We start from the raw sequence: 27,472 nt of genomic DNA on the forward strand, positions 1-27,472 counted from the left end.
GATAATTAAATTAAAGATCTCCAGATGAGCTCCTTCTAGATACTCTGGGTGAGCCCTAAATCCAATAGCAAGTGTTTTTATAAGAGACACAGAGAGGATAGACATGGAGAGAAGGCCATGGACATATGGAGGCAGGGATTAGAGCCATGGTGTCCACCAGCAGCTGGAAGAGATAAGGAAGGATTTGGAGGGGGCATGACCTGACACCACCTTGATTCCATACTTCTGGACTCCAGAACTGTGAGAGAACAGATTTCTATTATTTTAAGCCATCGAGTTTGTGGATATTTGTTACAAGCAGCTCTAGGTATCAATACAGTATCCAATCAACAGCAATCATTAAGAGTATACATACTACTAAGAACAATAGCTGCTCCGTGTTGAGCATGAATGGAAGTTTCTGGAAGCTGCAAGTGAGGAGCTGGCTTCTTATGCTATTCCCAACATGTCCGCCTGACTGTGGTATGATAAAACACATATTTGGTCTTTGGCCCTGTTCCCAGCCTGAGAATTTCCTGACGAAACCCTGAGAATTTCCTGAGTGGTAAGAGTATTTTTTTATACTAATGAGTTCACCCCTAAATAGTGTTGGGATGAGGGCCAGATGCCAAAAAAACTGGCCATGCGATTAGGGGGTTAGAACTTTCAGACCTGCCACCCACCCACTGCTGAGAAATTAGTCCAATGGCTAAGGATTTAATCAACCATGTCTGTATAATGGAACTTCCACAAAAATCCCTAAACAAGGGAGCGGGGGTTGAGGAGTTTCTGAGTTGGTGAACTCATCAAAGTGCTGTGGGGGTGACACATCTGGAGATCCAGGGAAACTCTGCATGTGCACCGCCCCCACCCCCACGCCCACCCCTTGCTCTATGCTTCTCTTCATGGGCTGTTCCTGAGTTGTAGCCTGTGCAATAAACTGGTAGTCATTCAGTAAAGTGTCTTCCTGAGTTCTGCAAGTTATTCTAGCAAATCATGGAACCTGAGGAAGGGTTTGTGGGAGCTCCGATTTATGATGTGTCTGTCAGAAGGATGGGTGGTCCTCGGGGACATGTGACCGGTGCCCGGAGTGGGGACAGTCCTGTGGGACTGAGCCCTTACCCTCTCGGGTCCATGCTAACTCTGGGTAGCTAGGGCAAGAAGCTAGGGCAATTGAATTGTTGGTCACCTAGTCGGTGTCAGAGGGTTGGTTGTTGGTGTTGGAAAGGACATTACATATTTGGTGTGGGGAAGACCAAAGTCCCACATTGACTTTTGTTTTATTTTTCTTTTTTGCTTTTAACAAAAGCACTGCACCAATTTTTCAAAGATATAGATAACTGCTAGGTCATAGTTTTGTTGGCCTTTCCTAATTTACTAGAAGAGTGGGCATTCCTGCTTCACTTTAGCTGATCCCCAGGTTTGGACCCTTCTCTTAGGAATTAGTCATGGACGTATGTCAGCTCTCTGTGCCTCCCTTGGAAAACCCAGCTTTGCTGCCCCTTCTAGTTCATTGTTTCTGTGTTTTGGCCTTGATATTTAATATTGCGGAGGTCGGCTCCTGGTGAATCACCTATATGTGCTTTTTTTCAGGCCTGACCAGAGGCCATTACAAAGGCTCATGGGGAAAGCTGTCCTCTCCATGCCAGCCTGGGTGCCCGGCCCGTGCACTGCGTCTCTGGAGGGAGGTATAGGCAAGGACCCGGGCAGTCCTGCTCTTTGCCTACTATCATTCCTAGCCCTGGTGCCTTTATTCCCAGGTCTCTCTATGTGAGGCCTTGGCCAGAGGTCCTCTTCCGGTGTCTCTGGAGGAGGCCTCCTTACCTGCAGGAGGAGGAGAAAGAAGCCCTTAAGATACTTTCCTCCACTCTGATTCAGTACCGAGTACTTTCCCACTCTTGGCCCTTCTCCCTCACCTCGTACTTTTCCACTCCTGGCCCTTCTCCCTCACCTCCACTTGACCCCAGAGTCCATAGGACGGCCAGAGCCTTTTGTCTGGGGCTCCTTCAACAGTGAGAAACTCCACCTGACTCTGATCCACCTGACTCTCAACTGGTGTGCTGTTCCATGGGGGGAAATGGACAGGGGGAGGCAGAGTTTTCTCTGGTTTGGGACTCTTGCTCATATCATCACTGTAAGTGGTCAGAGCCTTGATTCTTTCACTTTTGGCTTATTGCTTTAATCAGCCACCCTGGCAACAGGCAGCTCAGCTGTTTTTTTCAGCTCAGCCCAGTTCCTGACAAATTTCAAGTCACTGTAAACCAAACAATAGTTAAAAATGAAATCTACTAAACCATGGTTTCCTTTCATCAACATATGTGAAGTGCCTACTGTTTTCCAGGCACTGTGCTAGGCTCTGTGATGCAGAGATGATGGGACCAAAGTCTCTGCCTTTGAGGAGTTCATGGTCCAAAGGGGCCTAGAAGGTAAACAGTTCATTTCAACAGTGTGGTAAGTGCTTTAGGGGCACAGAGGATGGGCACTAAGGCAGATGTTGGCGGGGGGGGGGGGGGGAATTTCCTTCTACCCCTAGTAATTAAATAGACACAAATCAGGTTAACAGGAGAAAAAATAAATTAATTTAATTTTGTATATATGGGGGCCTCAAAGATACGACACCCAAGGTGTTTATATACCTTTTAGACAAAGAAACACTAAATTTGTTAAGTTAGTCAGAGAAAGATGATTATCATATGATCTCACTCATATATGGAATTTAAGAAACAAAACAGATGAACATAGGGGAAGGGAGTGAAAAATAAAATAAGACAAAATTAGAGAGGGAGACAAACCATAAGAGACTCTTAAGCATAGGAAACAAACCAGGGGTTGCTGGAGGGGAAGGGGTGGGGGGATGGAGTAACTGGGTGATGGGCATTAAGGAGGGCACGTGGGTGTTATATGCAACTGATGAATCACTGAACTCTACCTCCGAAACTAATAATACACTATATGTTAGCTAACTTGAATTTAAATTAAAAAAAAAAAAGCAAAAGAAACAATAAATTTGTGAAGAACTGTAAGACAGAAACATCAGCTTGGGTAATAATCAATGAAGAAACCAAGGAGATTTTGTTTACACAACCTTCTCCGCCCTCAACTCCCTATCTCTGGTGATAAAAAGGTCTCTTTACCTTCCCCCGGCAGGGAGGCTACCTTTCTCAGGAGAGATTTATTTCCTGCTTTTAGGGGGACAGAGAGGGGGAGTCAGAGTGCCCTTCTTGCACTGGCTGTTTCTCAAATAACTTTCATTCAAAAGAATCAATATGCCAAAGTGGCATATTCTGGGGTGGCCCGCCCTGTACCCCAAAACACGGAAGGGAAGGGCACACTTCAAGGAGTCCTGCAAGAGAAGGTCGTATCTGAGGTGAATCTCAAAATGTAAGTGAAGAATGTGGGAGAGATGTGAGAACAGAAGACCCCACTGATTAGACAGCAACAGCTAAGAGACCAGAGGGGTGCCCTCATGTCAAGAGACAAAAACTAAAATTTTAATCAGGCTGAATGACCGTGGGGAACAAAACCAGTCAGCACAGCTTGAGATGACAAATTTCACAAAATTCAGCAAAATTCCTGGAAAGACCCCTACAACACATCTTATCACGCTCCCTAGTGGCTGCCACATCCTGAGACCGCCACCAGAGATAGTGGGCTGTATCCTGCTTGTCACTGCACTCCTGCAGTTTGGCACCTGAATCTGACCATCCCTGATAAAGGGCACAGACTTTGTGGATTTTTCCTGTTTAACCCCGACCCTAACCCTTCCCCTTTGGAGGGTACGTTTCAGTTTGTAGCCAAAGGGTGTGTCTCCCCACATTGGCTTTTGGAAACTTTTGGAAAGCAGGGGATACTCTTGTTAATTCTTTTATCAACTCAGACGTTATCTGACTTCCTACTAAGACAGATGGAAAGTCAGCTCACCTGTAACACTGTCTTGTTCTCTTGCCTCCTTCTATTACCAAGGGGATCAGTGCCTGTACTGGTCACCACTGTAACTTCAAACAGATGTCACTTCTGAGTCCTTCAACTTATAAGCTAATTTTCTTAGGGTTTCACTCTTTCCTCTGACTTTCTTTCAAGAACTGATTAAATATTTTGTAAAATGTCCCTCGATTTGAATTTGTCTGATATTTTCTTATGATTAGATTGAGGTTCTATTTTAGGGAAGAATATCACATGTGTGATGGGACCCTCTCTGTGCATCATATCATGGGGTATATAATGTTAATGTGTCTTAATACTGGTGAAGTTAGTCTTAATCGTCTGATTGAGGTGGTGTCTGAGTTCTGCTTTAGATCACTAGTTTTTCCTTTGTACCAAATATCTGAGGGGAGATACTTTGCAACTATGCAAGTACTGTTTTTCTTTAAATTTTCACCCATCAATTTTAGCAGTAATTTCAGATGTTGCCTGAAACAATTATTACTCTGGTGTTCTCCAAGTCATTCTCATTTTTCTTCATTTCCTTTTTTTTTTTTTTAAAGATTTTATTTATTTATTTGACAGAGAGAGACATAGCGAGAGAGGGAACACAAGCAGGGGGAGTGGGAGAGGGAGAAGCAGACTCCCCGATGAGCAGGGAGCCCGATGCGGGGCTTGATCCCAGGACCCTGCGATCATGACCTGAGCCGAAGGCAGACGCTTAACAACTGAGCCACCCAGGAGTTCAAAGGAGTTTCAAAATTTCTAACCCATCCATGCTTTTCTAAAGAACAAACCAATCAACTAGACCACAGTGTTTTGTACAGTTGTTTTGTTTTTAGCCTTACAACATCTCAAAACACTGTTTTCCAAAGTTACTTCTGTTAGCTCCTTTCTTTACCACCTTCTTTAGTGAGATTATGCCATTCTGTAGAACACATTTGTTTGTTACAGTCTGCATTCCATCTTGGGTTCAATCTACATCTGGTTGCATTTTAAAAAAACTGCTCACAGTAAAAGTCTTTCCTTTGTGCAACACAGTCTTGGCGTTTTGACAAATGCAGAATCATGTATTTACCATCACAGTATCAAATAGGACAGTTACAAGCCCGCCCACCTCACCCCAGTTCATTTGTTCTATCCTTTTGTAGTCAACCCCCCTCCACACAATTGGCAACCATTTTCCCTTTGCCAGAATATCATATGAATGAAATCATACAATATAGAGTCTTTTGGGTCTGGCTTCTTTCACTTAAGATGTTGCATTTAAGATTCATCCATGTTGTCAATGTGAAACAGTAGTTCATTATTTTTTATTACTGGGTAGTATTTCATTGAATGGCTTTCCTATTGTTCCTTGATCAGTCCACCTATTGAAAAAAATCTCAGTTGTTTCCAGTTTTGGTGGTTATGAATGAAGCTAATATAAACATTCAGAAACATGTATTTGTGTGAATGTAGTTCTCATTTCATTTGTATAATTACAGATTAGGAGTGGGATTGTTGGGCCCTATGGTAAATGTTTAACTTTATAAAACCTGCCAAACTATTTTCCAAAGTTTCTGTACCATTTTACATTGTTGCCAACAATGTGTGAGTTTCATTTGTTCTGCATCTTTGCCAGCACTTGATATTGTCAGATTTTTAATTTCAGCCATTTTAATATATGTGGTGTTATCTCATTGTGACTTTAATAAACTTTTACTAATGACTAATGATGTTTTACATCTTTTCATATACTTTTTTTATTTTTATATCTCCTTTGGTGCAAAGTCAAAAAGCAAATCAAAATAAAGCTGCAATTTTTCTAAATCTATGCTGTCCAACAGGAAACTGAAATCAAGAAGGTAAACACAAGAGTGGTTTTAAAACAATTAAAAATAGGAAAAAATTTTTTGACTTTTTTATATTGCATTTCCAGTACTCCTCGTTTCTTTTTAAAGAGCCAAGTTTCTATCTGGTATCATATTCATTTAACATGCATTGTAGAAGAGGTCTACTGGCAATAAATTCTCATATTCTTTTTTTGAGAAAGTATTTTTTATTCACTTTTGATTTTTTTTTTTTTGGCTGGGTATAGAATTCTATTTTTCTTTCTTCAGCCCTTTAAAGATGTCCTTTTATTGTCTTTTAGTTTGCATAGTTTCAGAAGAGAAGTTGGCTGTAATTTTTAACTTTGTTCTTCTGTGTGTAATGTGTGTCTCTCTCCTCATCCCCTCACCCCCACCAACCCCACACTACCTTTACAATTTTTTCTTTGTTCTCAGCAGTTTGAATGTAAGTGTAGTTTGGGGCATTTATCCTGTTTGGTGTTCTTTGTTATCTTGGATCTGTGATTTGGTGTCTGTCATTACATTTGGTCAATTTTCAGTCATTATTTTTTCAAATGTTTCTTCTGCATTGTTGTATATTTAGGATTCCATTTACACACCTGAGGCCATTTGATATTGTCCCACAGTTCTTAGTAGTTCTGTTTTGATTTATTTACCTTTTCTCTTTGTCTAGTTTGCAGAATTTCTTTAATGCTACATTCAAGTACATAGATTCTTTCCTCAGCTAGTGTAGTAATGAGCCATTAAAGACATCCTTTCTCTCTGTCACTATGCTTATTTGTAGTATTTCCATTTGATTCTTTCCTGTTGCTTCCAGCTGTGTGCTGAATTGCCCATCTGAACTTACATGTTGCTCATGTTTTCCTTCAGAGCTTTGTACATACTAATTATAGTTGTCTAAAATTCCCCATTAGATAGTTTCAACACCTATGTCATGTGTGTATCTGGGTATCTCTTGAGAGAGTGAATAAATCCTCTTGCTCTCTCACTTAATCTATAATTTCCTCTCGTTTCCCTGAAAAAGTATGTCCCTGAGTTTTTGGCATTCTAAAGTGATGCTTTTGAATTAGTAATGACTAGTGATATGTGATTATTAAGCACTCTAAATATGATTAGGTTGAATTGAGATGTTCTGTAACTAAAATATACACTGCTTTCAAAGGCTTACCACAAAAAAAGAAAAATATCTAAATAATTTTATATTGATTTCATGCAGAAATAACACTTTGAATATACTGACTTAATTAAAGATATTATTAAAGTAAGTTACCTGTTTCTTTTTTAAAATGTGACTATTAGAATATTTAAATTGCATATGTAAAAGGAGATCTAAATAAATGGCAAGACATACCATGTTCATAGATTGGAAGACTCAACATAGCCTAGATGTCAGTTCTCCCGAAACTGACATATTGGTTTGATGCAAATGATATCAAAACCCTCGCAAGTTTTATTAGAGCTGTAGATAAGCTTATTCTAAAAGTTATATGCTAAGGCAAAAAACTGTAATAGCTGAAACAATTTTGCAAAAGGATAAAGTGGGATGAAGTACTCCACCTGATTTTAAGATTTATTACACAGCTACAATAATCAAGACTATGTGGCATGGAATGAAGGATAAGATGACGCATAGATCAATGGCATAAAATAGAAAACCCAGAAACAGAATCACCCAAGTATGGACAGTTGATTTTGACAAAGTTGCAAAGCAGTTTTGTTGACTGGTTCAAAGTTAAAAAATGCTGGGTCTGACTTGCCTTCTTTTGTTGAATGGAGGAGAGTAAGACACTCTGTTGCAATGTTGTTCTGACAGTCTTGGGGTTCCTAAAAAGTCTGTTTTCCTCTTCCCATCCTCCTTGGTTCTACTTTGTGTCTTGCATTGTATCATGGATTTACAGTTGTACTGAGAGAGAAAGATCAGGGAGAAATGAGTCTATGCCATCTTATCTGGACCAGATGCCCTCTTGTTCTTTTTTTGCAACTTGCTATGAATGTGTTATTTTTTCAAAATAAAAAGCTAAGAAATGTCCATATGAGGCTGACATATTTCTATTGGGCTGCATTGAGTGGTTCCATTGAATGGTTAATGTAACTCATAGCTGAGCCCTTTAAAATTGCAATGGAAATTATTGGTTTCCTCTCTACTCCTTCCTCTGCTTTACTTCTGGCATCTCTTTCCAATGGGATATTATGTTGAAGACTTTATATCAACATAGTTTCTATTTTCTCTGCCATTCTGAGGCTTTCAAAATATTTACAAGGTCATTTCCTGCTTGATCATCGCCTCGATCTGGTCACCTAATCAGCAGCCAGGCTTTTAGGATATGATATTAACTTGGAGGGAAATCTCTTTCCTGCTTGAGGTCTGAGGAAGTAAGAGCTGCTCAAGTTTTCTCCTTTATTTTATCCCAGATATCAGTTTTAGAACAGGTATGCTGTTCTACATGTTGTATATTTAAAAATCACTCATCTTTAATTGAAATTGAAGTTTAAAATCTTGAGTATTTGTTTCTTTAGTTGTCTCCTCTATAATTTGTTATTTTCATTGTTTTCTAGGGGAATTATAAAAAAAGAATAAGGTAAAATTGCCTTTCTCATTTAAATTCTAATTCCTTTTTTGATACTGGATATCTGGGACAAAACAGACAAAACACATAGCTTTGATTTAGTTGTATTATTACTAAAATATTTTTAAGTCAGATCATGCATGTTTCAAGAGGAGTATATATCAAAGGTATAAAATAATTGATTCTAGCATTTCCTGTATTCCTCTTGAATTTATTTCTTGTTTCCACACAGTACTTCCTCTTGTACTTTTTTCACATAGAATTCATGGGTTACAAACTTTCTAAGCTATCTTGCATGTATGCAAATAATTCTTGCTTTATAAGCACATTTCTTTGGAATTGTGAAGCCATTGCCGCAGAGACGCTGAGGCACAAATTACAAACCTCCAGATTCCAGGTAAGGACTCTTGCTGCATATGAAGGGCTAAACCTATAAATCAGGAGAGACTTTATTATTTTTGATTTTACGCTTTTCCAGGTGATGGAAAAAACATAACGTGTTTTCTGATCTCTGGAGTGGTTTTTGTGGTGGGGTGGGGGTGGAGGGTGGGAAGAGTAATGTGGTAGAAGCATTTTAGTTCAGATTAGTGCCAGGAGTGTTACATTCTTGCCTTTCTGATTCTAATCTACTCCACACTGCCTTTTGTCATTTCCCCCGAGATTTCAAGCAAATGATTTATTCTGGGGTACCATAAGAAGGGGGGCAGAAGATGACTGCTGGATGGCAGGAAGGGGATATTTGCAGAGTTTCAAGTACTTTGTCTTTACCAGTAAATAAGATCTGACCTTTACCTCAGACTGGAGACAGATGTAGGCCCTGTCTCCCATGGTAGAAGGCTAGGCATAACATCCCCTCGGGCGTAGCTGGAGATACTGAACATCCAAGTTCGTAGCCCTGAACAACAATCCTGGCTTTGCCTTGCTTCCGTGCTGGGGACTGTAATCCTTTGTCCAGCAAGCACAAGATGGCCGCTAGCGCATTTCAGGAAAATGGCTGGAGTCGCTGGAAACACATACACAGACTCAGGACATTTTTAACTTTTATTCCTGCCTCCCATATAGCATGTTTTCTGCAAAAATTATGAGTTAAATATAATTTAATGGAGATAGGGTATTTAAAATATAATCGTGACCATTCAAAAACTCTCATGAATACAGAAGGAAAAAGAGCCAGCAAACAAACCAAAACAAAACAAAAACAAAATAAATGAAATAAGAACACAATCTCTTCAACGTAGAGACAGTCCATCCATTCTTCTTTCCCAGGGGGAAGTTCCCTGGAGCCACTGCTGAGATCAGACTCCAGAGTAGAAGGTAATTTTTGCACCGAGAGTGCACATCTGATTCACAGAAGCAAGTCTATGTTCCAGCCAAGGCAGCCAAGGCTAAGCAGAGCACAGCTAAGTCTTCGGTCGCTTTGAGGGCCCCGGGACACTTGAGGCCGCTGCCCGAGTGCAGGTCTACTTAATTCGCTTGTGTGTTCTCATTGTCGGTCGTGTTCAGCTGCAGGTATTCCAGAGTGCCCCTTTTGTAGCTGGCCACCCGTGTGGGTTTTCGGCATCTTATCCCCGCCGCCTGCCTTTTCTGTAAAGAGCTGGCGAGCATGTCAGAAAATTCAGCTTGTAAGCGCTGCTGATTCTCCCTGGAAAGAGAGTGGGGAGGGAAAATGGAACTTCTCAGCAATTCATACAGAATATTCCATCGCTCCAGAACAATCAGTTCTGTTTACCAAACACTTAATGAGTGCTTAGTCTGTGCTAAACACGGGAAGTCCAGAGAATACAGAATGAGCCTTGCTTTTGATGGGCTTACAAGAGCTGTCATCCCTGCTCTGTGCATTTGTGGAAAAAGCAGGATACATTTCAAGCAGAAAATTCTATTTCAACTTCAGAGTGGAATGGCATGCTGCTTGGATTTGGAAGCACGGTTAGGTTTCCACATGCCACTTCAGGGAGGGCAAACAAAGCTCGGACAATGCGAGGCCCCTGTGACCCAACCCTGAGGACTTGGGTCCCACACATTCTGGGGTGTGGATCTTGTTTGGGGAGGCCTCCAAAGGGATGGAGGGTTTCAAGAGTCTGGAATGGACCTGGGTGCTCCAATAATGGGCCGGCTCCCCTGTGGCCCAGGGAAGATCTTGCTTGTGTTGGCTTCTCTACCGGCTCACCATCTATCTGGGTCCAGCATCTGGGAGTCTGCAAGACAGGGTCTCTCTACCATAGCAAAAGCCACCCCAGCAGCCATGCGACTGATTGCAGCAACCAAATGTGCAACGGGGTGACCCTGTCAGTCACCATGAAGGAAACTGAAACCTGTTCGTTAGACCTGAAACCTGGCCTTCCTCATCTCTGGGAGAACACAGCCTCCATGTGAAAACCCAGAACCACAGTCCTGGGGTGGGCAGGGAGTCGGGGGGAGGTCCTGTTTCCATCAGCAGCCCCACAGAGAGCTGCAGGCAGGGTTCCGAGTCGCAGAGTGCTTCTTGGCCACCAGCAGGCCTTCCTCTGGTCTGAACCAGATCTGCCGGGAGGTGAGCTGTCAACTCCTCGGTTCTGAGCGTGCCTGGAACACCCAGCTTCTGGCATCCAAGAAGGGAGGTTTCTAGACTTCTCATGTATGTAGTCCCTGGCCGTGTATTCAATATTACCATTGCCATGGGTGGAGGAGCACTTGCCAACTGTTACATTGGCTGTAGGTACCACAACTGATAAAGCCAAGCCTGCCCCTTCCCTGTCCCGCCCTGCCACACCCAGCGGCTTACACAGTAGGAGGGGTCGGCAGGTTGTACTCCTGGCCCTTCACCCCTGTCAGCCAGTAGGTGGTCTCAGTTCCTCTTCCCTGGGGAGACAAGAAATGTGGGTGCCACAGAGGCCAGTGAGACAGGTCAGCTCTAGCCCACGGTGCTGACAAACATCCATCTCCAAGAGACACCTCACTTCCATGTTTCTCATCAGTGTCCACACCTCAGTAGAGCCCATGTTCTGATGGGATTTGCATTCCCTCTAGACGTATCTTTCTTTCCAAGTGCCTTTTTAGAAATAAGTCTCTCATTCCCCAGACGTGTTTTTTTTCCAAAGTAGAGTTCTCTTTTTTCCCCAAAAGACATCTCAAAGTGTTGCTATAGCAACATCATAAGAACTCTAAATGAAAAAAGAAGAAAATTCGCATCCAATCCTGCTACGCCAAGACATCCAACTGGTTTTCATCACCCACTTTTTCTTCTAGCCCTTTCGCCACAAGATTTCGTCACAAACCTTTTGCCACAGTTTCCCCACCTTAAGCATGTAAATTACAAGCACATGTACACCCTAAAAAATCCTTATTAAGTGACTTTTGCTGGGCACATCTGGAGGCTATAAAATGAATGGAAATGTACTGGAAATCCTATTTTCGCCAAACCTTGTATTTGAATAGGAGATGGGATGGCTACATATTTAAAAATCACTCATCTTTAAAGGTTCATTTATTTGAGAGAGAGAGAGCACACACGATAGGGAGAGGCAGAGGGAGAGGGAGAGAGAGAATCCCAAGCAGACTCCATGCTGAGTGTGAGTCCAATCTGGGGCTAGATCTCATGACCCTGAGATCATGACCTGAGCCGAAATCAAGAGTCAGATGTCAACAGATTGAGCCACCCGGGCGCCCTACAAATCACTCCTATTTAGTGAGTAGTTTGCTGGCTGTGTTTGGACTGCAGTCTTCCATACACCACTTCTATGCTGGGGGTAATGCTCCGTGCAGAAAGTGTATTGATAATGCGTGTGATATAGGGCACGTCTACAGGAAAGAAGGCTTTTCCAAGTTGCAGTCACAGTGTAAAGATTAGAAGCACTGTGGCTCCTGGAGACAGATCATCTTACGGGTTGGTAGTTGGCTTCAGATCAGTTGTGAAAGGACTGGAATGACGTTTGAAAAGCAGCCCGAGGGCCAACTGGAGACCCTTGGTACCTCTGGAAGGCAGCTGTTATGAATGTGAGGAACAGCCTGGAGAGGAGAGACTGGTGATTCTCCATCCTTGGCGTGCATCCTGATCACTTAGACTACTCCTTAAAAATATAGATTCCTGATCTACATCCACAGAGGGTCTTTCTCAGCAAGCCTGGTGGAGAGTTCAGGTATCTACATTTTCGAAAGCACCCAGATGATGCTGAATCAGAAGTCTGGGGCCACAGGTGGCAGGCAATTCACGGGTCCAGAGCTTCAGAATGGTAAAGCAGGGCGCCTGGGTGGCTCAGTTGGTTAAGCGACTGCCTTCGGCTCAGGTCATGATCCTGGAGTCCCTGGATCGAGTCCCGCATCGGGCTCCCCGCTCGGCAGGGAGCCTGCTTCTCCCTCTCCCACTCCCTGTTTGTGTTCCCTCTCTCGCTGTGTCTTTCTCTGTCAAATAAATAAATAAAATCTTAAAAAAAAAAAAAAAAAAAGAATGGTAAAGCAACCCCTGGAGAGGTGGTTTTAGAGAGAAGCAGCATCTTGCAGTGAGGGCAAGGAAGTAAGGGAGGACATGGGGGCTTTGACTTAAGCTAAATAAGTCCCAGGGCACCTGGATGGCACAGTGGGTTGAGCGTCTTGATTTCACCTCAGGTCATGATCTCAGGATCATGGGATCGAGCCCCGTGTTGGGCTCTGTGCTCAATGCAGAGTCTGCTTGAGTTTCTCTCTCCCTCTCCCTCTGCTCCTCCCCCTACCCCCGCTCTCTCGCTCTCTCTCAAATAAATAAATACACCTTAAATAAATAAATAAATAAGTTCTGTCCCAGACCTTAGCTCTCAGCTTTGCAGGAGGAAATGGACACAAAACTTGGAGGTATGTGGAAGAAATGGTGGTAGCATTTTATAACATATTGGTGTTAGTTCAAAATATGAAAAAGGCTCTGAGTTCGCATTCTTCAGAGGTGGCTTCTCCTACAGGGGGTAATGGGTGATCACCGCAGGGAGTGCAGAAAAGGATTCTTCATCTTTGTGCTCCTCAATATTACTGACCACTGGATGTCCTGTCTCCAAGGAGGTGACCCCCGAGTGAGTGCTTTTTCTGGGTCCTCTCTCTGTGGATCCCTTACCTTTAAGTACGTTTCCCCTCTCACTTCGTACAGGAACTGGCATTCAGTTCTCTTCAGGATGGCTATTGTGGAGCCGCTCACATGAATTCTCAAGGCTGGAAATGCAAAATGATCAATGAAAATCTCATCCATTTTGAAGTCTATTATACAAACACATTTGTTTCCACTTGATTCAGGACATTTGTTACAGGAGTTCTTGACAGCTGAGATGTTTTAGTGAAAGGACACTTGAAAATACAATCCATGAGATAAATTCTATCACACATGGGATGAAAGAGGGTCTGACATTGCTTTTGGGGGTCCTGAGTGAAGGGGCTCCCCAGGTTGTGCTCTATAGATTCTCCCTCCTCCTCAGAGTGGTGGCCCCTGCGGTTCCCATCCTCAATTTATTCCTTCCACTTTCTGATGCCTAGAAAGATGAGGCAACTTTCCCCCCGTTTATACAGACAGTGATTTGTATAGTTATAACTGTAACCCAAATCCGCCCTTTCCTTTATACCATGATTTTCTAGTACAAACCAGTATCAGGTTGTCAGCAGACTGCCAAGATACCACTCTACCACCTGTGTTCTTGTAAGCCCCACCCACACCTACCAAAGCTTGCTTTCTCTCTTATATAGATTTCTGTTACTATCACTGTTACCAGTATTTATTATCCACTACATGTAGCTCTCAGCGCCTCTACCCTGTCAGGCAAATGCAATAGAGGCTTCTGCGTATAATAAATACTTATGTTTTTCTTTACTAAAACCAATTCTCAGGAAAACAAAAGAGGAATAGGAAAGCGAGCCAGCCCATGCTCCATATCTAGCCCCCTGAATTTTTTTAAAAAAGATTTTATTTATTTATTAGAGAGTGTGTGATAGAGAGCATGAGTAGGGGAGAGGGGCAGAGGGAGAGGGAGAAGCAGACTCCCCGCTGAGCAGGGAGCCTGATGTGGGGCTCGATCCCAGGACCCTGGGACCATGACCTGAGCCAAAGGCAGTTGCTTATCCGACTGAACGACCCAGGAGCGCCTGAATTTTTTTTTTTTAACTTCCATGCTAAATTTCATAACCATTCCAGGGAAAGCATGTCTGAATGCATTGCAAATGAACCCAAACAAATAGAAATAGTCTACTACTGAGCTAAAAAGGAAGAACACAGTAATTCCCAGGAAATGGCGGCGACAAAAGCAAATGTCGCAAGGACCAAATGGACTCAGGCTCACGTCCAGTCAATGTGAAAGGTCATTCTTTCATCTCACTAGCACTTTGTAGCTCCTTATTGTGCGTTTTGTTCTCTAGTTCCCCTCTGCTGGAAGACACACTCTTCCTCTAAGAAAAGTGATCTTTCTTACGGAGGCCCGTGGATTCCATCCTAGAGGCTGTGTTGACGGTGTCTCCAAATAGGCAGTAACGAGGCATCTTGATCCCCACGACTCCGGCAGCACAGGGACCTGGAATGCACAGAAAGCAGGAAGTGGAGGCAGCAGCAATCACGGTGCGGAGTTAGGGTGGGTAGGGCTTTTCTCAGGGGCACAGTGCTGCATCCTTCATTTGATGTAGGTGCGAAAAAGGAGCCGTGACTTTTCTTAAATGGATGTATTCAATGAGGAAAGCATTGTTCTAGCAAGACAAGCTTCCAGAAAATATTTTGCTATAGGACAGAAAAGTACATTTGCACAAAACAAGAAAGGTTTCCAGAGATCCAGGCTGCAGAGGTGGGAAGTCCTTCTTAATATGTTCAATAGAAGGTTCTCGGGAAGGATGAAGACTCCCCCACGGCTCGCTTACTGTGCCAGGCCACACAGCCCCGAGCTCTTAGCTCAAAGCCTCAGTGGCCAAATTGTGTTTTATTTTTATTTACTCAGAGTAGCATTGCTCGGACTGGAGACACAATGATGGAAGACCCAGAAGATGAGGGCTTGGCACACTTCATGCGCCGTGTGAATGCAGAGGGATGAAAGAGGCTGTGGCGCAAGGACATTCTCGCAAGAACACAGAAACCAAGGCAAGACTGGGCACAGCAGCATACTGGGTAGGGAAGAAGGGTTGTTAATCAGGTATCTGTGTGGAGTGACTGAACACAAGGAGTTACAGATTTTAGACGTTAAAGACTAACTCAGAAATTGCAAAACCGGTTTTGGATAAAGGGAACTTGATTTTCTAGTTGGCTTATTGGGTTTTGACCTACATGAGTTTCTTTGTAGGTTTATCCTATAGATTCTCTGTGATTATGAACATGGAAAAAAAAAATCAAAATACCAGATCTTCCTTTGAGTGCTGAGCCCTTCTTTGTTAGGTTCAAGGCAAAACAACACAAAATAACCAAACAACAGCAACAAGAAACAAACAGAAGCAGAAGCAGCCTACCCAAGGGAAGGAGCCGGAGAGGCCTCTATTGTATCAGAGGATCTCTCTGATCTGGGCCTGAGGTCCGCTAGGGCAAATTACAGGTGACTCTTCACTTCAACACTGGAGTGAAGCTGGGAAGGGCCGGGCAGTGAAAATTTCTGCAGATATGAAGTCTTGTTTTCAACTATCAATATTTAACTGCAACCTCTTAATTTCTGAGGGCTAAACCCCTCCAGGTATGTGTGCCTAATATCTATGCTCACTCTAGCCCAATGTGGTGACATCTGGGGCCCTGGCGGTTGGCTCAGGCTTGAGCTGGTCACAGGGGGAAAGAGATGGGAGCGGGACCCAGAGCCCTGACTTGGCTCAGTCAGCCATGCCGCTGTCCCTCCCTCCAGGCCTGGCAATCTGTGATGGGTCAGAAAAGGGACAGCATGCTGTTGCTGGCTGGGGAAACGCCTGAGAAGTCTCCTCATGTGTATATGGAAACATCTCTGATATATGGCTGTGGTCATGATTGTGGCAGAAATTTTTAACTTCTATTTACTTTTCCTTTGAGAATCTCACCGGCTCATTACTAAATCAATAAATGTTTACTGCCAGGCTCTCTGCTAGGCATGATGGCTAGAGGATGACTCTTGCAAATGCAGTTGTCTGGTCCTCGTCACAAACCCTGTAGTGATCTTGGGTTTTCTGTATTTTGAGTCTTCTGTGAGCCATGGAGGGCAGAAAAAAGAGCAATGACAAGAAAGTATAGGGAGATGTGAGTTTTAACACAAGGAAAGACTGTCTAATAATTATAACTAGTAATGCAGTGAGTTGGCTTTGGAAACAGTGAGTTTTCAGGGAATCCTGGGATTATTCCAAAGGTAGCTATAGTATTACTTGTCTTGGAACCTATAAAAATAAGTTGTGCCCTATAAAGGATTAATCTAGATGACTTCTGAGTTCCTCTCCAACTTCATTTTTCTATAACATTTGTAGCTCATCTTCTCAAATCTCTACATTCTAGGCTGAGTATCTTTCATGGTCTTTGAAGTGATCCATGTACTTTCTGTACCATAGAGGGGGGTGGGGTGGACATAAATGCCCTTTCATTATAGGAATTTTACCAGCTATTTTTTTCCCCTGTAGATAATCCAATCCTTGAAAGATACTATAATAGTGTAGTGGGAAAACAAAACAAAACAAAACAAAAAAAAACAGACGTTGGGGGTGGGGGGAGAGGGAGGGAATGGGCAGGAAATAAATGAAACAGTAAATATGGGGACTTAAATAGGAGGAAGTCTGGAAGCTGTCATTTTAGTCTGTAGTTGGTGTTTATCATTCCAGGAGTCAAAGGTGCTGTAAAAGGTGTTGTTCCCTAGAACTCTCGAAGGAGGGTCGACTTATGTCAGGATATGTAATGGGACCTCATTAGGGTTTGGGATTGGGTCTAATTATGTCAGGATATGTAATGGGATGTCATATTTGCTAGGCAGACTCAAGAGTAAACTTCATGGGAAAATCGATCACATCTGGAGACCCTTTATCCTTTCTGATTTAGTTGGTGCACAGAGGTTCATATGGTTCCCATTTGCTACATTGCTTAACTCCGTACCAGAGTGAACTCCAATGCGAATCCATATGGGGAGGCCGGGAAGATGCTCCAGCTCGAAGGTCCCCATGAAGCTGAGGATGTCCAAGGCCATCTTGGCAATGTCGATTGCATGCCTGTTGCCATTCCTCTTGGGTAAACCGCTGGCCACCATGTAGGCATCGCCAATGGTTTCCACCTGTGGAAATAGTTGCTCATTAGCGGTCCTACCCCTTCAAAAGGCAGAAGACATAAAAAACAAGCAGTTGATGGCATGTCAAAACAAAAGCTTTTGAGAACTCAGTGTGAGCACAGCCCCATACTTCTTTTTCTGGGACTAGCTCAAGACCAGGTCTCTGCTAATTTCTTCATGGTTTTAGAGTCTAGTTAAATGAATGATAAAACAGCTATAAAAGACTTTGACCATACGAAAGTACTTCATAATAATATAAACCATCCAGATGTGGTGACCCTTCTCTAATGTTTACGTAGTCTGAATGGTTGTATATAATTTCAGGAACACCTGTAATTACCAGAAAAGTCACCTTTAGCACTTAACATTTTTTCTCCTATTTGACAAAAAATAATTGTAGGCTCCTCCAAGATGTAATGCACATTCTTTTTTTTTTTTTTTTTAAAGATTTTATTTATTTATTTGACAGAGAGAGACACAGCGAGAGAGGGAATACAAGCAGGGGGAGTGGGAGAGGGAGAAGCAGGCTTCCCGCCGAGCAGGGAGCCTGACGCGGGGCTCGATCCCAGGACCTGGAATCATGACCTGAGCCGAAGGCAGACGCTTAACAACTGAGCCACCCAGGCGCCCCTGTAATGCACATTCTTATAGTATGGTGATTCCAAACACCTTTTCTTGTAATAAGTATATTTGTATCAACAGTATCCTATAAACATTATTCTCTCTTTTAATTTTATTTTCATAATCATATAGTTCACGTTTGTTGGGTAGTTAACTTCTCTTTGCCAACCATCTCTAAAACGCATAACCATTTCCTATCCAACAAGAACTATTGTTCATATGGCTTTACTGACCTACATAGAGTGAAGATAGGGCTAAGACAAACCCTAAAAGGAACATCTTCTCTGTGGGTAATAACCATTATGACAGACTGTTAACATGAGTGACCTCTAAACTTTACTTGAGCATACAGTATTTTATCTCAATAACCTTCACAATAATCTACTGAGTTAGGTGTTATTATCATTCCATTTTACAGATAGGCAAACTGAAACTTGACAAAGTTAAACGTATTTTATGAGGTCACACAGGGAGGGCCAGTTGGGATTTGAACAAATAGCTCTAATTCTAAGTTACTTGCTCCATAAGCTCTGCTGCTTTTCCAGCATGAAAATGTGGGAATTCAATTCTCCTTTACTCTTCTGACTCAGACATTATGAGCCCAAAATGGGCCTGCACTCTAGTGAGATAGAGTGCTAAACTTACAGAATATTCTCCCTGTTCTTCTTTAGTCTTCTTTTAATGATGCTTGCTACTTCAACAGCAGATTCCTATTCTACTTATTATAACTCCAGTGTCTTCTCTGCTTCCTTTGCAATCAGTCCACACACTGTCCATTTTTTTAAAAGATGATTTGAGAGAATGCCATTTTCTTTTAATTTAGTACCCAAAATTCATTCCTGATGAGGTTTATGTTGTTTCTTTCAAACTGCTTCTTAAAGTCACATGGGCATTTTGACTTCTGACCCTTGTTACTCTTTTACTTCCCTTCATTTTGAGCTCAGATTCAATCATGAATTCATTAAATCTTAAATTAGGACAAGATCTGAGTAATAATAGGAACCAACCAACTTTGGCTCTGCTGACCAAGGGTAGTACAATCATTTCAGCCTGTTAGGTGAAGTGGTTACCTTGTACACATCATGGTGATCAAGAATGTGGTCAAAACTCTTGTAGATGTCATTGAGCATGTCCACCACTTCCATAGGGGTGCTGTATTTGCAGATGGTGGTGAAACCTACAATGTCACTGAAGTAGATTGTAACTTCCTCATAAAATTCAGGCTCCACAATGCCTTTCTCCTTCAGAGACTTTACCACTAGCCTAGATGAGAAAGGGGAAAAAATGACTTCGACTTCAGTAATTATTTTTTTTATCTTGCATAAATCTTAGAGACAGTAGTAATGATCCACAGGGAATTCTAGGATTTGGGTGGGGTGACCAGGAAGCAAAGACTGGTCGCACATACTGACTGTAGGAATATATTACATACATACACATATGATACTTGCATTTGAACTCAGAGGAATATACGCAGGTTTAGCATTAACTTGGTACTTGATTATTAACCCTAATAAACATGTACATATAACTCTAGTACCTATATAACCCTCATATGGATACACACTTGCCCACTTTTTGCCACTGTATTGATAGTCAGCTTCTTCTAGCTATAGCTCTACATCAGGAAGCTGAGGAGGGTGTGTCATTAATGTAAGAGCTTGAATCACTACAGCTGTCACACCTGACTTTTTTCATCAGAGCCAACAGTTTTGCCTCCCAAGCATGGTTTACTTGGTATTATTTAATATCACTATAAAGGAACAATACATTTAAAAATTAACTTTGATATTTTCTGAACAAGAACTTATTTGATATATTTTTGAACCAGATTTGGGTCTTTTAAAAAGCAAAGTCAGTCAGTCAAGTTAAAATTATGGTAAAACTGCAGAAGTCAAATAAAAGCAACTTAGAATATCTTTGTTGCAGAAATGGAAGGAGTAGTATATCGGACTCAGAATTAAGAGAGAACCACAAAGAAGGAATTCCACACCATACTTCCTTGATGGGCCAAGTTGCCTTTTCATTGAGAAAATGGGTGGGGCCAACATGAGACTAGCCTCTCCCTGTCTGCCCTTGGGATCCCTCTGTAAAGGATCCAAGTATGGAACCACTAGAATCAGAACATGGCCGCTGGGAGGTGCCGTGGAGGTCACTGAGAACACTGAGGCTTAAAAAGAAAGTACGACTTTCACAAGGTCCCATAGCCACTAAAGGGAGAGCCAGTACTCAGCAACATCCCACCTTTTGGTCTTTTTATTTCCGGGCATCTCCTCCACAACCCAGACCTTGGGTATTCATGGAGATGAGGAAGATCTGGAGGTAAGCTGATTGTATCGAAGGAGGAATATCTGCCATTCTCCCAGAAAAAAGTTCATTAACCACAAGGACACGCAACACTCATTGTGAGAACCTCCAAAGCATCGAGGAAAGTCTTTTTAATTGGTGCAATGACAAAGCCTGGGACCTTTGAGAAACACCCCTGTGATGTGGCTGGTTGGATTCTCAGGGCACTTCTGCGGTGGTTGTTCTTGACCGGCCCAGTGTAAGGGTGCAAAGTTTTTGAAGACTATATAAATGTAATGATAAAATTGGATATTTCACCATCTTTACCCTTCCTATTACTGCTTATATCTGTAAAGTCATATGAGCTTGGAAACTAGTGCATTATCCAGAGAGAGAAACTAATGTTGGTAGATAAATGAAGAGCTGTGACTTAGCCTGGCAAGCTTTGGTAACAGGCTGTTGCTGACACAGACAAATTAGTGAACACAGTAGATGTCTTGGAAAGGCTTCCCACAAGAAGAAAAGCTTCTATTTTACTGTCTCAAAACCCAAGGGGCACTGTTTAAATAAGTGTTTAAGTAGTATCTGGTTCCTACATGCAGTCTGAGTTTATTCGCAATTTTGCCATTATGTTTCTTTTTGATCCTTGTAGTTATTGTTGGCGTACGTTTTAGTTTTCTTTTACAAATATACATACTTTTTACATAAATTATCAAAGTGAGTTGCACTGGAGGCCTGGTGTATTGCAGCTATTGAAGTGATTGGTGCCATATAACCTTTGGCAATCTAATAAAAATATCTACCCATGGAGATGAAAAGTAGAGCACAGGGAATATAGTCAATACTGTTGTAATAACATTGTATGGAGGCAGACGGTAACTAAACTTATTGTGGTGAGCACTGAGTAATGTACAGAAGCATCCAATTACTACGTTGTACACCTGAAACTAATATAACACGGTCTGTCAACTATACTGAAAACAAACAAAACATCTACCATCTAGTGGTCAAAGTGGCACATTACACCAAGGGTAAGATAAAAATCTGAGGTGGTGAGCTAGCTGTTTCTCAAACTAATCGTTTGAGTAACATTATTGGTTAAAGCCACTGATGATGACACCCCAGGAAGGCAGCTGGATTATCTGGATGTTGTTTTTGTCACCACTCAGCAGTAAAGGCCAGGGAAGGAATTATGCATCGTATAACTAGCATTTCTGAAGCTCTGATAGAAATCGCCATCTCTGGGGCGCTTGGGTGGCTCAGTCATTAAGCGACTGCCTTCATCTCGGGTCATGATCCCAGGTCCTGGGATCGAGCCCCACATCAGGTTCCCTGCTCAGCGGGAAGCCTCCCTCTCCCACTCCCACTCCCCCTGCTTCTGTTCCCTCTCTCGCTGTCTCTCTCTCTCTGTCAAATAAATAAAATCTTAAAAAAATATATATATATATATAAAAATCTCTGATGGGAATATTAAGGGCTCAAGCCTATCTCCAGGGTACCATTCCCAGGCTGTTCCTTGGCACTCTGAGGACACACAGATTCTGCAGTAGGCTCCCTTCGGGCACGGATGACTGAACAGAGCATGTGTGTCACTCCCACCTCTCCACCCAGGTTTGTCAAAGAGAAACTGTCTCTTTATTTAGAAGACAGCTCCCATGGTCTCAAAATCATTCCTTTAGTAATGTAGAACTGATATTCCAAATGAAGCATGGGTTCAAAACCATGGGCATTGCAGGCTCTGTGCTGACTACCTTATATCCTGGGCACTATTTCAGGAAATTCTTAGGGCCAGCCTATGAGGTAGATGAGAAACTGAGGCTTGGCTCATGTAGGTAACTTGTCCAAGTTGGTGGTGGAACCATGGCTTGAAGTCAGGCCTTGCTGACCTCAGTTTCCACGATTTCACCCAATGCTAGACTCCTAGCCTAGTCTTCAGCTCATAGAACAGTTTAGTTTACTTTAATGACAGGAGAACATTCCTGCTCCCTTTGGCCCAAGCCTATTTTCTAGCTCTTCACATTTTAATTTCTTGCTTCTCTTAACTTTGCTTAGTTATTTTCTGAGTACCAGCACTCAGAAAACTTTAAACTGTTTGGGGATTTCAACCTTACCTCCTTTCTCTTATGTCCATGGCTGTGATTCTGTTTCACAAAACAGAGGTCAGCTCATAGATGCCTCTGTGATGAGGCATCTGATACGTGGCTCCCACCTCCTCCACTCACGACTGCCCCTACTTCTTAATTTGGCTTCTACTTTGAGGTGGAAATGGGCATTTAGTGCCTGCAAGAGCCTCATGGCTCCTAGATTCAATAGGAAAACTTTGATTTCCATTTTGAGATTAAGGAGAGACAGCCAGTGACTTGCCAAAGGTCCCAGACTTCGTAAAAGTGGCAAAGAGGTGTTAGAACCCTGGTCATTCTAACTCCACCGCCCATGCTCCTTCTGGGGCACCACACAGCCACTTGAAAATAGCCTTTTTCCGGCTGCCTGGGTGGCTCAGTCATTAAGCGTCTGCCTTCGGCTCAGGTCATGATCCTGGGGTCCTGGGATCAAGCCCCGCATCAGGCTCCCTGCTTAGCGGGGAGCCTGCTTCTCCCACTCCCCCTGCTTGTGTTCCCTCTCTCGTTGTGTCTCTCTCTGTCAAATAAATAAATAAAATCTTTAAAAAAAAAAGAAAATAGCCTTTTTCTTCTAGATATATATATATATTTATTTATTTTTTAAATAAGATTTTCTTTTCTTTTTTTTTTTTAAAGATTTTATTTATTTGACAGAGAGAGGGAGAGAGAGAGAGAGGACAGCATGAGAGAGCACAAGCAGAGGGAGAAGCAGGCTCCCCACTGAGCAGGGAGCCCAACACGGGGCTCGATCCCAGGACCCTGAGATCATGACCTGACCTGCAATCAGACACTTCACCAACTGAGCTGCCCAGGTGTCCCTCTTCTAGATATTTAGAGTACGAACCAGACCAAGTCTTAGCAAGGTATTTTTTTTTTAACTCAATAATTTGCTGAAGAATGTGCAAAAGGGAGCGATCCCATATAGATGCAAAGGAAAAAAAATACTAGACAAAAATGCTGACACTTTCAGCTGGAAGGAACAAGGCACAGCTGCGGAATCCTGCAGGAGGACTTGCCTTACCTTGGGAGCAACATGAAATTAAGTCTGTCGGCTCTGTCCCTCTCTGCCTTGTACAGCTGGGTCCTCTCCTCCACCAGGTGTTCCAGATTCCGAGAATACAGCTGTAGACGTCGGATCAAGGTGTCCATATAACTTTCACTTTTTTGGTCGTGAAATAGGCTGTATGTAGTAAAAGATAGAGAGCATAAACATCCAGTAACACAGTGGGCAAATATGACAATTAAAGAAAAAAAATAAAAATGGCCAACACACATTTAAAAAAATTAACCTCAGGAAAAATTAAATAGAAATAAATAGATATAAGATTTTTTTTTTTTTTTTTTAAAGAAAACCGAATGTTAGAACAATGGTAATCAATGGAGTTAAGGAGGAAAAACAGACACTATGACCTTCCTGGAGGGGCATCCTGGCAAAATGTGTCATAAACTTGAAAAGTACACACACTGATCAGTCCACCAGCACTACTTCTAGGAACTATCCAAAGGAAGCAACATGAATGTGCTGAAAAGTAACTACAAAAAAAGCTACAGCATTCTTTATAATAGCAAACATTCAAGAATAAGCCAAATGTGTAACAAAACATAATTAAAGTATATGATACAATGGAATATTAATGTATCATTAAACACAAATTAGAATAGTTAAATGTACAGAAAGATGCTACCTCGATATTAAACAAAGAAGTTGATAAAATGGCAAAAATTATTATTATTATTTTTTAAATATTTTATTTTATTTTATTTATTTATTTTTTTTTTAAAAGATTTTATTTATTTATTTGACAGAGACACAGCTAGAGAGGGAACACAGCAGGGGGAGTGGGAGAGGGAGAAGCAGGCTCCCCACCGAGCAGAGAGCCCGATGTGGGGCTCGATCCCAGGACTCCGGGACCATGACCCGAGCCGAAGGCAGACGCCCAACGACTGAGCCACCCAGGCGCCCCAAAGATTTTATTTATTTATTCATGAGAGACCGAGAGAGAGAGAGGCAGAGGGAGAAGCAGGCTCCCAAGGAGCAGAGAGCCCGATGCGGGACTCAATCCCAGGACCCTGGGACCATGACCCGAGCTGAAGGCAGACGCCCAACCATCTGAGCCACCCAGGTGCCCCCAAAATTATTATTTTTAAGTTTTGAAAACCAGGTGGTCATCTGCTGACAAATAGGTGGTTTTTTCTTTCTTGTTTGCTTATACCTGTTTCCTGAAATTTTAATAATAATTTACAATAAAGGGAGATATTTTTTTTTAAAGGCTCTAGCAGTGTGATAAATGCAACGATAAGAGAAGGATCAAGAAAAGCAAAGCTGAAGGGCGCCTGGGTGACTCAGTCGGTTAAGCCTCTGCCTTCAGCTCGGGTTTGATCCTGGGGTCCTGGGATTGAGCCCTGCATTGGGCTCCCTGCTGGGTGGGGAGCCTGCTTCTCCATCTCCTTCTGCTGCTCCCCTTGCTCATGCTCTCTCTCCCTCTTTCTCTCTGTCAAATAAATAAATATTTAGGAAAAAAAAAAAAGCAAAGCTGAGCCTTCTATTATCTCCTTAGAACAGAGAGCCGAGCTCCTAAAGCAAAAAACCTAACTCCAGATGATTTGTTAGGCCAAGGAGACTTAGACAAGATGACAGCTTTTGGCAAGCCTTGGTGCAGAGCTTGGTCAGGGGATAAGCTGAGTGCCCGCAGGGTGGTTCAGGATCGAGATAATGTTTATAACGTAAATGGCGCCATTGAAGGGGCTGAATAAACCCTACCATTTATTACAACAATTGTAAGTTACCACTTCAGAGCTCAAGAAGATGGCCTCCGTCATAGTCCCCTAGGGTGGGGAGGGAGGTTTGTTAAAAATTCGATACATTTCTGAGTCCTACCGCAGACCTAAATCCCTGGAAACCACTAAGCTTGGGATTATGAAGCAGTATTTTTTAACAAGTTCCCCAGGGGGTTCTTCCTTGAAGCCACTAGTATAGAATCTAGTTGGGTGAGGGAGCAGGTTTAAGGGATGAAGATAGATTATCCTCCTTCGTGATGAATTGATTCAATTAAAACAGTTTCCTCAACCTTGACTGCCTATTTTAATCATCAGAGGAGCTGTTAAAACTCCTCACGCCAGCCTGCTCCCCAGAGCAATGGCATCAGACTCTCTGCGGCAGGACTGTGGCCCTGGTCTTTTTAACAACCCCACCCCCCCCACCGCCAACCCGCACACCCAGGCAATCTCAGTGTTCAGCCAAGTTTGAGAACCACCCTATTCGAGGCTAAGTACTGGGGGCCCAGTTTATCTTCATGAGTTTACATTTCATCTGTCACACGTACAGTCTCAGCTGATCTTAGTCAAAGGTCTGTGAAGGAATGAAAAATGGGCAAGAATTACATTGTTCATTATTTTCTGCTCCTTTCACACAAATGATGGATTAGATGTACCAATCAATGACCACCCTCTCATGAATTCACTCAACCCCATCTCAGCCCTGGGCTTTTCGGCTCATTAAGTATCTGAATCTTTGACTTAATGACAACTATGGAAAATTAAGAGCTGGAAGGAATTGCTGAAATCATCCTATTCAAATCCAGCTTTACAAAAAAGGAAATTGACATCCAGTTAGGGTAAGCATTTTGCCCAATGTCCCGCAGCAAGCTGTTACTAGATCCTAGTCTAGAAATTGGATCTCCTAACTCTTACTTCACGGTTATTTTTCTCACTCTGCATTGTATGTAACTGAAACACGGAAAATATGGAATTCAACCTTACTGGGTAATTGTGTGCTTTTTTGGTTTTGTTTTTGTTTTGGACCCTGAATTATAATCTGATTTAGGGCACAAGTCTTAAGTACCAAAGGCTAACGTTGCTGGTTTTAAGATCTTAAGAAACTTCTTGATCTTAAGAATTATCCGGTGGCTTTGCAGATTCATAGGACTCATGCTAGACTTGTAAATCCTAATTACCTGCAGAATGGTCAGGGAACTATATATATATTTAAAGATTTTATTTATTTATGAGAGAGAGCGTGAGTGCACGAGTAGGGGGGAGAGGCAGAGGGAGAAGCAGACTCCCTTCTGAGCACAGAGCCAGACCGGCTTGGGGGCTGCTCTATCCCAGGACTGTGGGATCATGACCTGAGCCAAAGGCAGATGCCTAACTGACTGAGCCACCCAGGCGCCCCAGGGAACTATATTTTTAACAGACATATTTATGATCAGTCAGAATTTATTTTTTAATCAGGCAAATGTTGCCCTTGAGTATTTAACTTTTCAAGTGATTATTCCCTGAGAAAATGGTCTCTTGGTCTCCATCTCCTTGTAATTTTTTTGAGATAGATGTTGTGGTCTGGGGTTTTTCATTAGAACAGGCATTCCATTCTGAGGTGCTACTGAATGTCAACTGTCATTAGAAAAATCTGAAAATTTGTGAGGAAACGTAAACATTTCAACAATACCCAAATATCTTGGCCAGTGTAGACTCAATTTTCTTGAAATCTGGTCTCTTCTCTGGATCCTCCTCCCAGCAGTTTTTTACAAGTAGATAGACCTGAAAGAAAGCAGGGGTCGATTGGCTCAGGGGGCGGTTTCCAATCCTACTGTCTTCCCTCCATGAGTAGTTGAGGCAGGGAATATTTTTAAAACAACTCAACTCTGACAAAGAGGATGAGATTGCTGGGTTCCCTTCAGTCTGTTTCTGCTCCGCCCTCTGCACCATCTTGCCTCATCCTTCTAATGGAATGAATGCAAGGAAGCATTGCCCCCCTGAGAGGACATGTGACAAAAACTACAGATCTTCTCTCAGTAAGAACTACAAAATGTTTGTCGTCCCACTAGAGTGGTCTAGTTCAGGTGTTAAACAGACACACGTCCTAAGTTAATGAAAAATGTGATGCCAATCTGGACAAGGCTGGATTGTTGGGAGAGACAAAACGCTCTACAGAAGTTTGCAGGGTTTCTGTTGCCGAGGACAATAAATCGTTGGGGTCAGTGGATATG

At 42.5% G+C, this 27,472-nt stretch overlaps 1 protein-coding gene across 4 annotated transcripts in view; it reads right to left on the minus strand.

Moving 5' to 3' along the window:
• Positions 1-9,327: 9,327 nt before the first annotated feature.
• GUCY2C (guanylate cyclase 2C) overlaps positions 9,328-27,472 on the minus strand; it is a 99,631-nt gene continuing 81,486 nt past the window's right edge. For 3 of the 4 annotated variants that reach the window (XM_081821273.1, XM_081821272.1, XM_081821271.1), the window contains 8 exons: positions 26,932-27,023; positions 23,509-23,667; positions 19,152-19,344; positions 17,292-17,466; positions 14,695-14,793; positions 13,356-13,450; positions 11,061-11,137; positions 9,328-9,941 (listed from right to left, as the gene is read on the minus strand). In XM_081821273.1, coding sequence (XP_081677399.1) covers positions 9,764-9,941; positions 11,061-11,137; positions 13,356-13,450; positions 14,695-14,793; positions 17,292-17,466; positions 19,152-19,344; positions 23,509-23,667; positions 26,932-27,023 — 1,068 coding nt within the window. In that variant the 3' untranslated portion in view covers positions 9,328-9,763. The other variant, XM_081821274.1, reaches the window with a different exon arrangement.

This window comes from Leptonychotes weddellii, chromosome 5 (assembly GCF_054177405.1).
Source record: "Leptonychotes weddellii isolate Sample4059 chromosome 5, ASM5417740v2, whole genome shotgun sequence".
In the NCBI taxonomy this organism is placed as follows: Eukaryota; Metazoa; Chordata; class Mammalia; order Carnivora; family Phocidae; genus Leptonychotes; species Leptonychotes weddellii.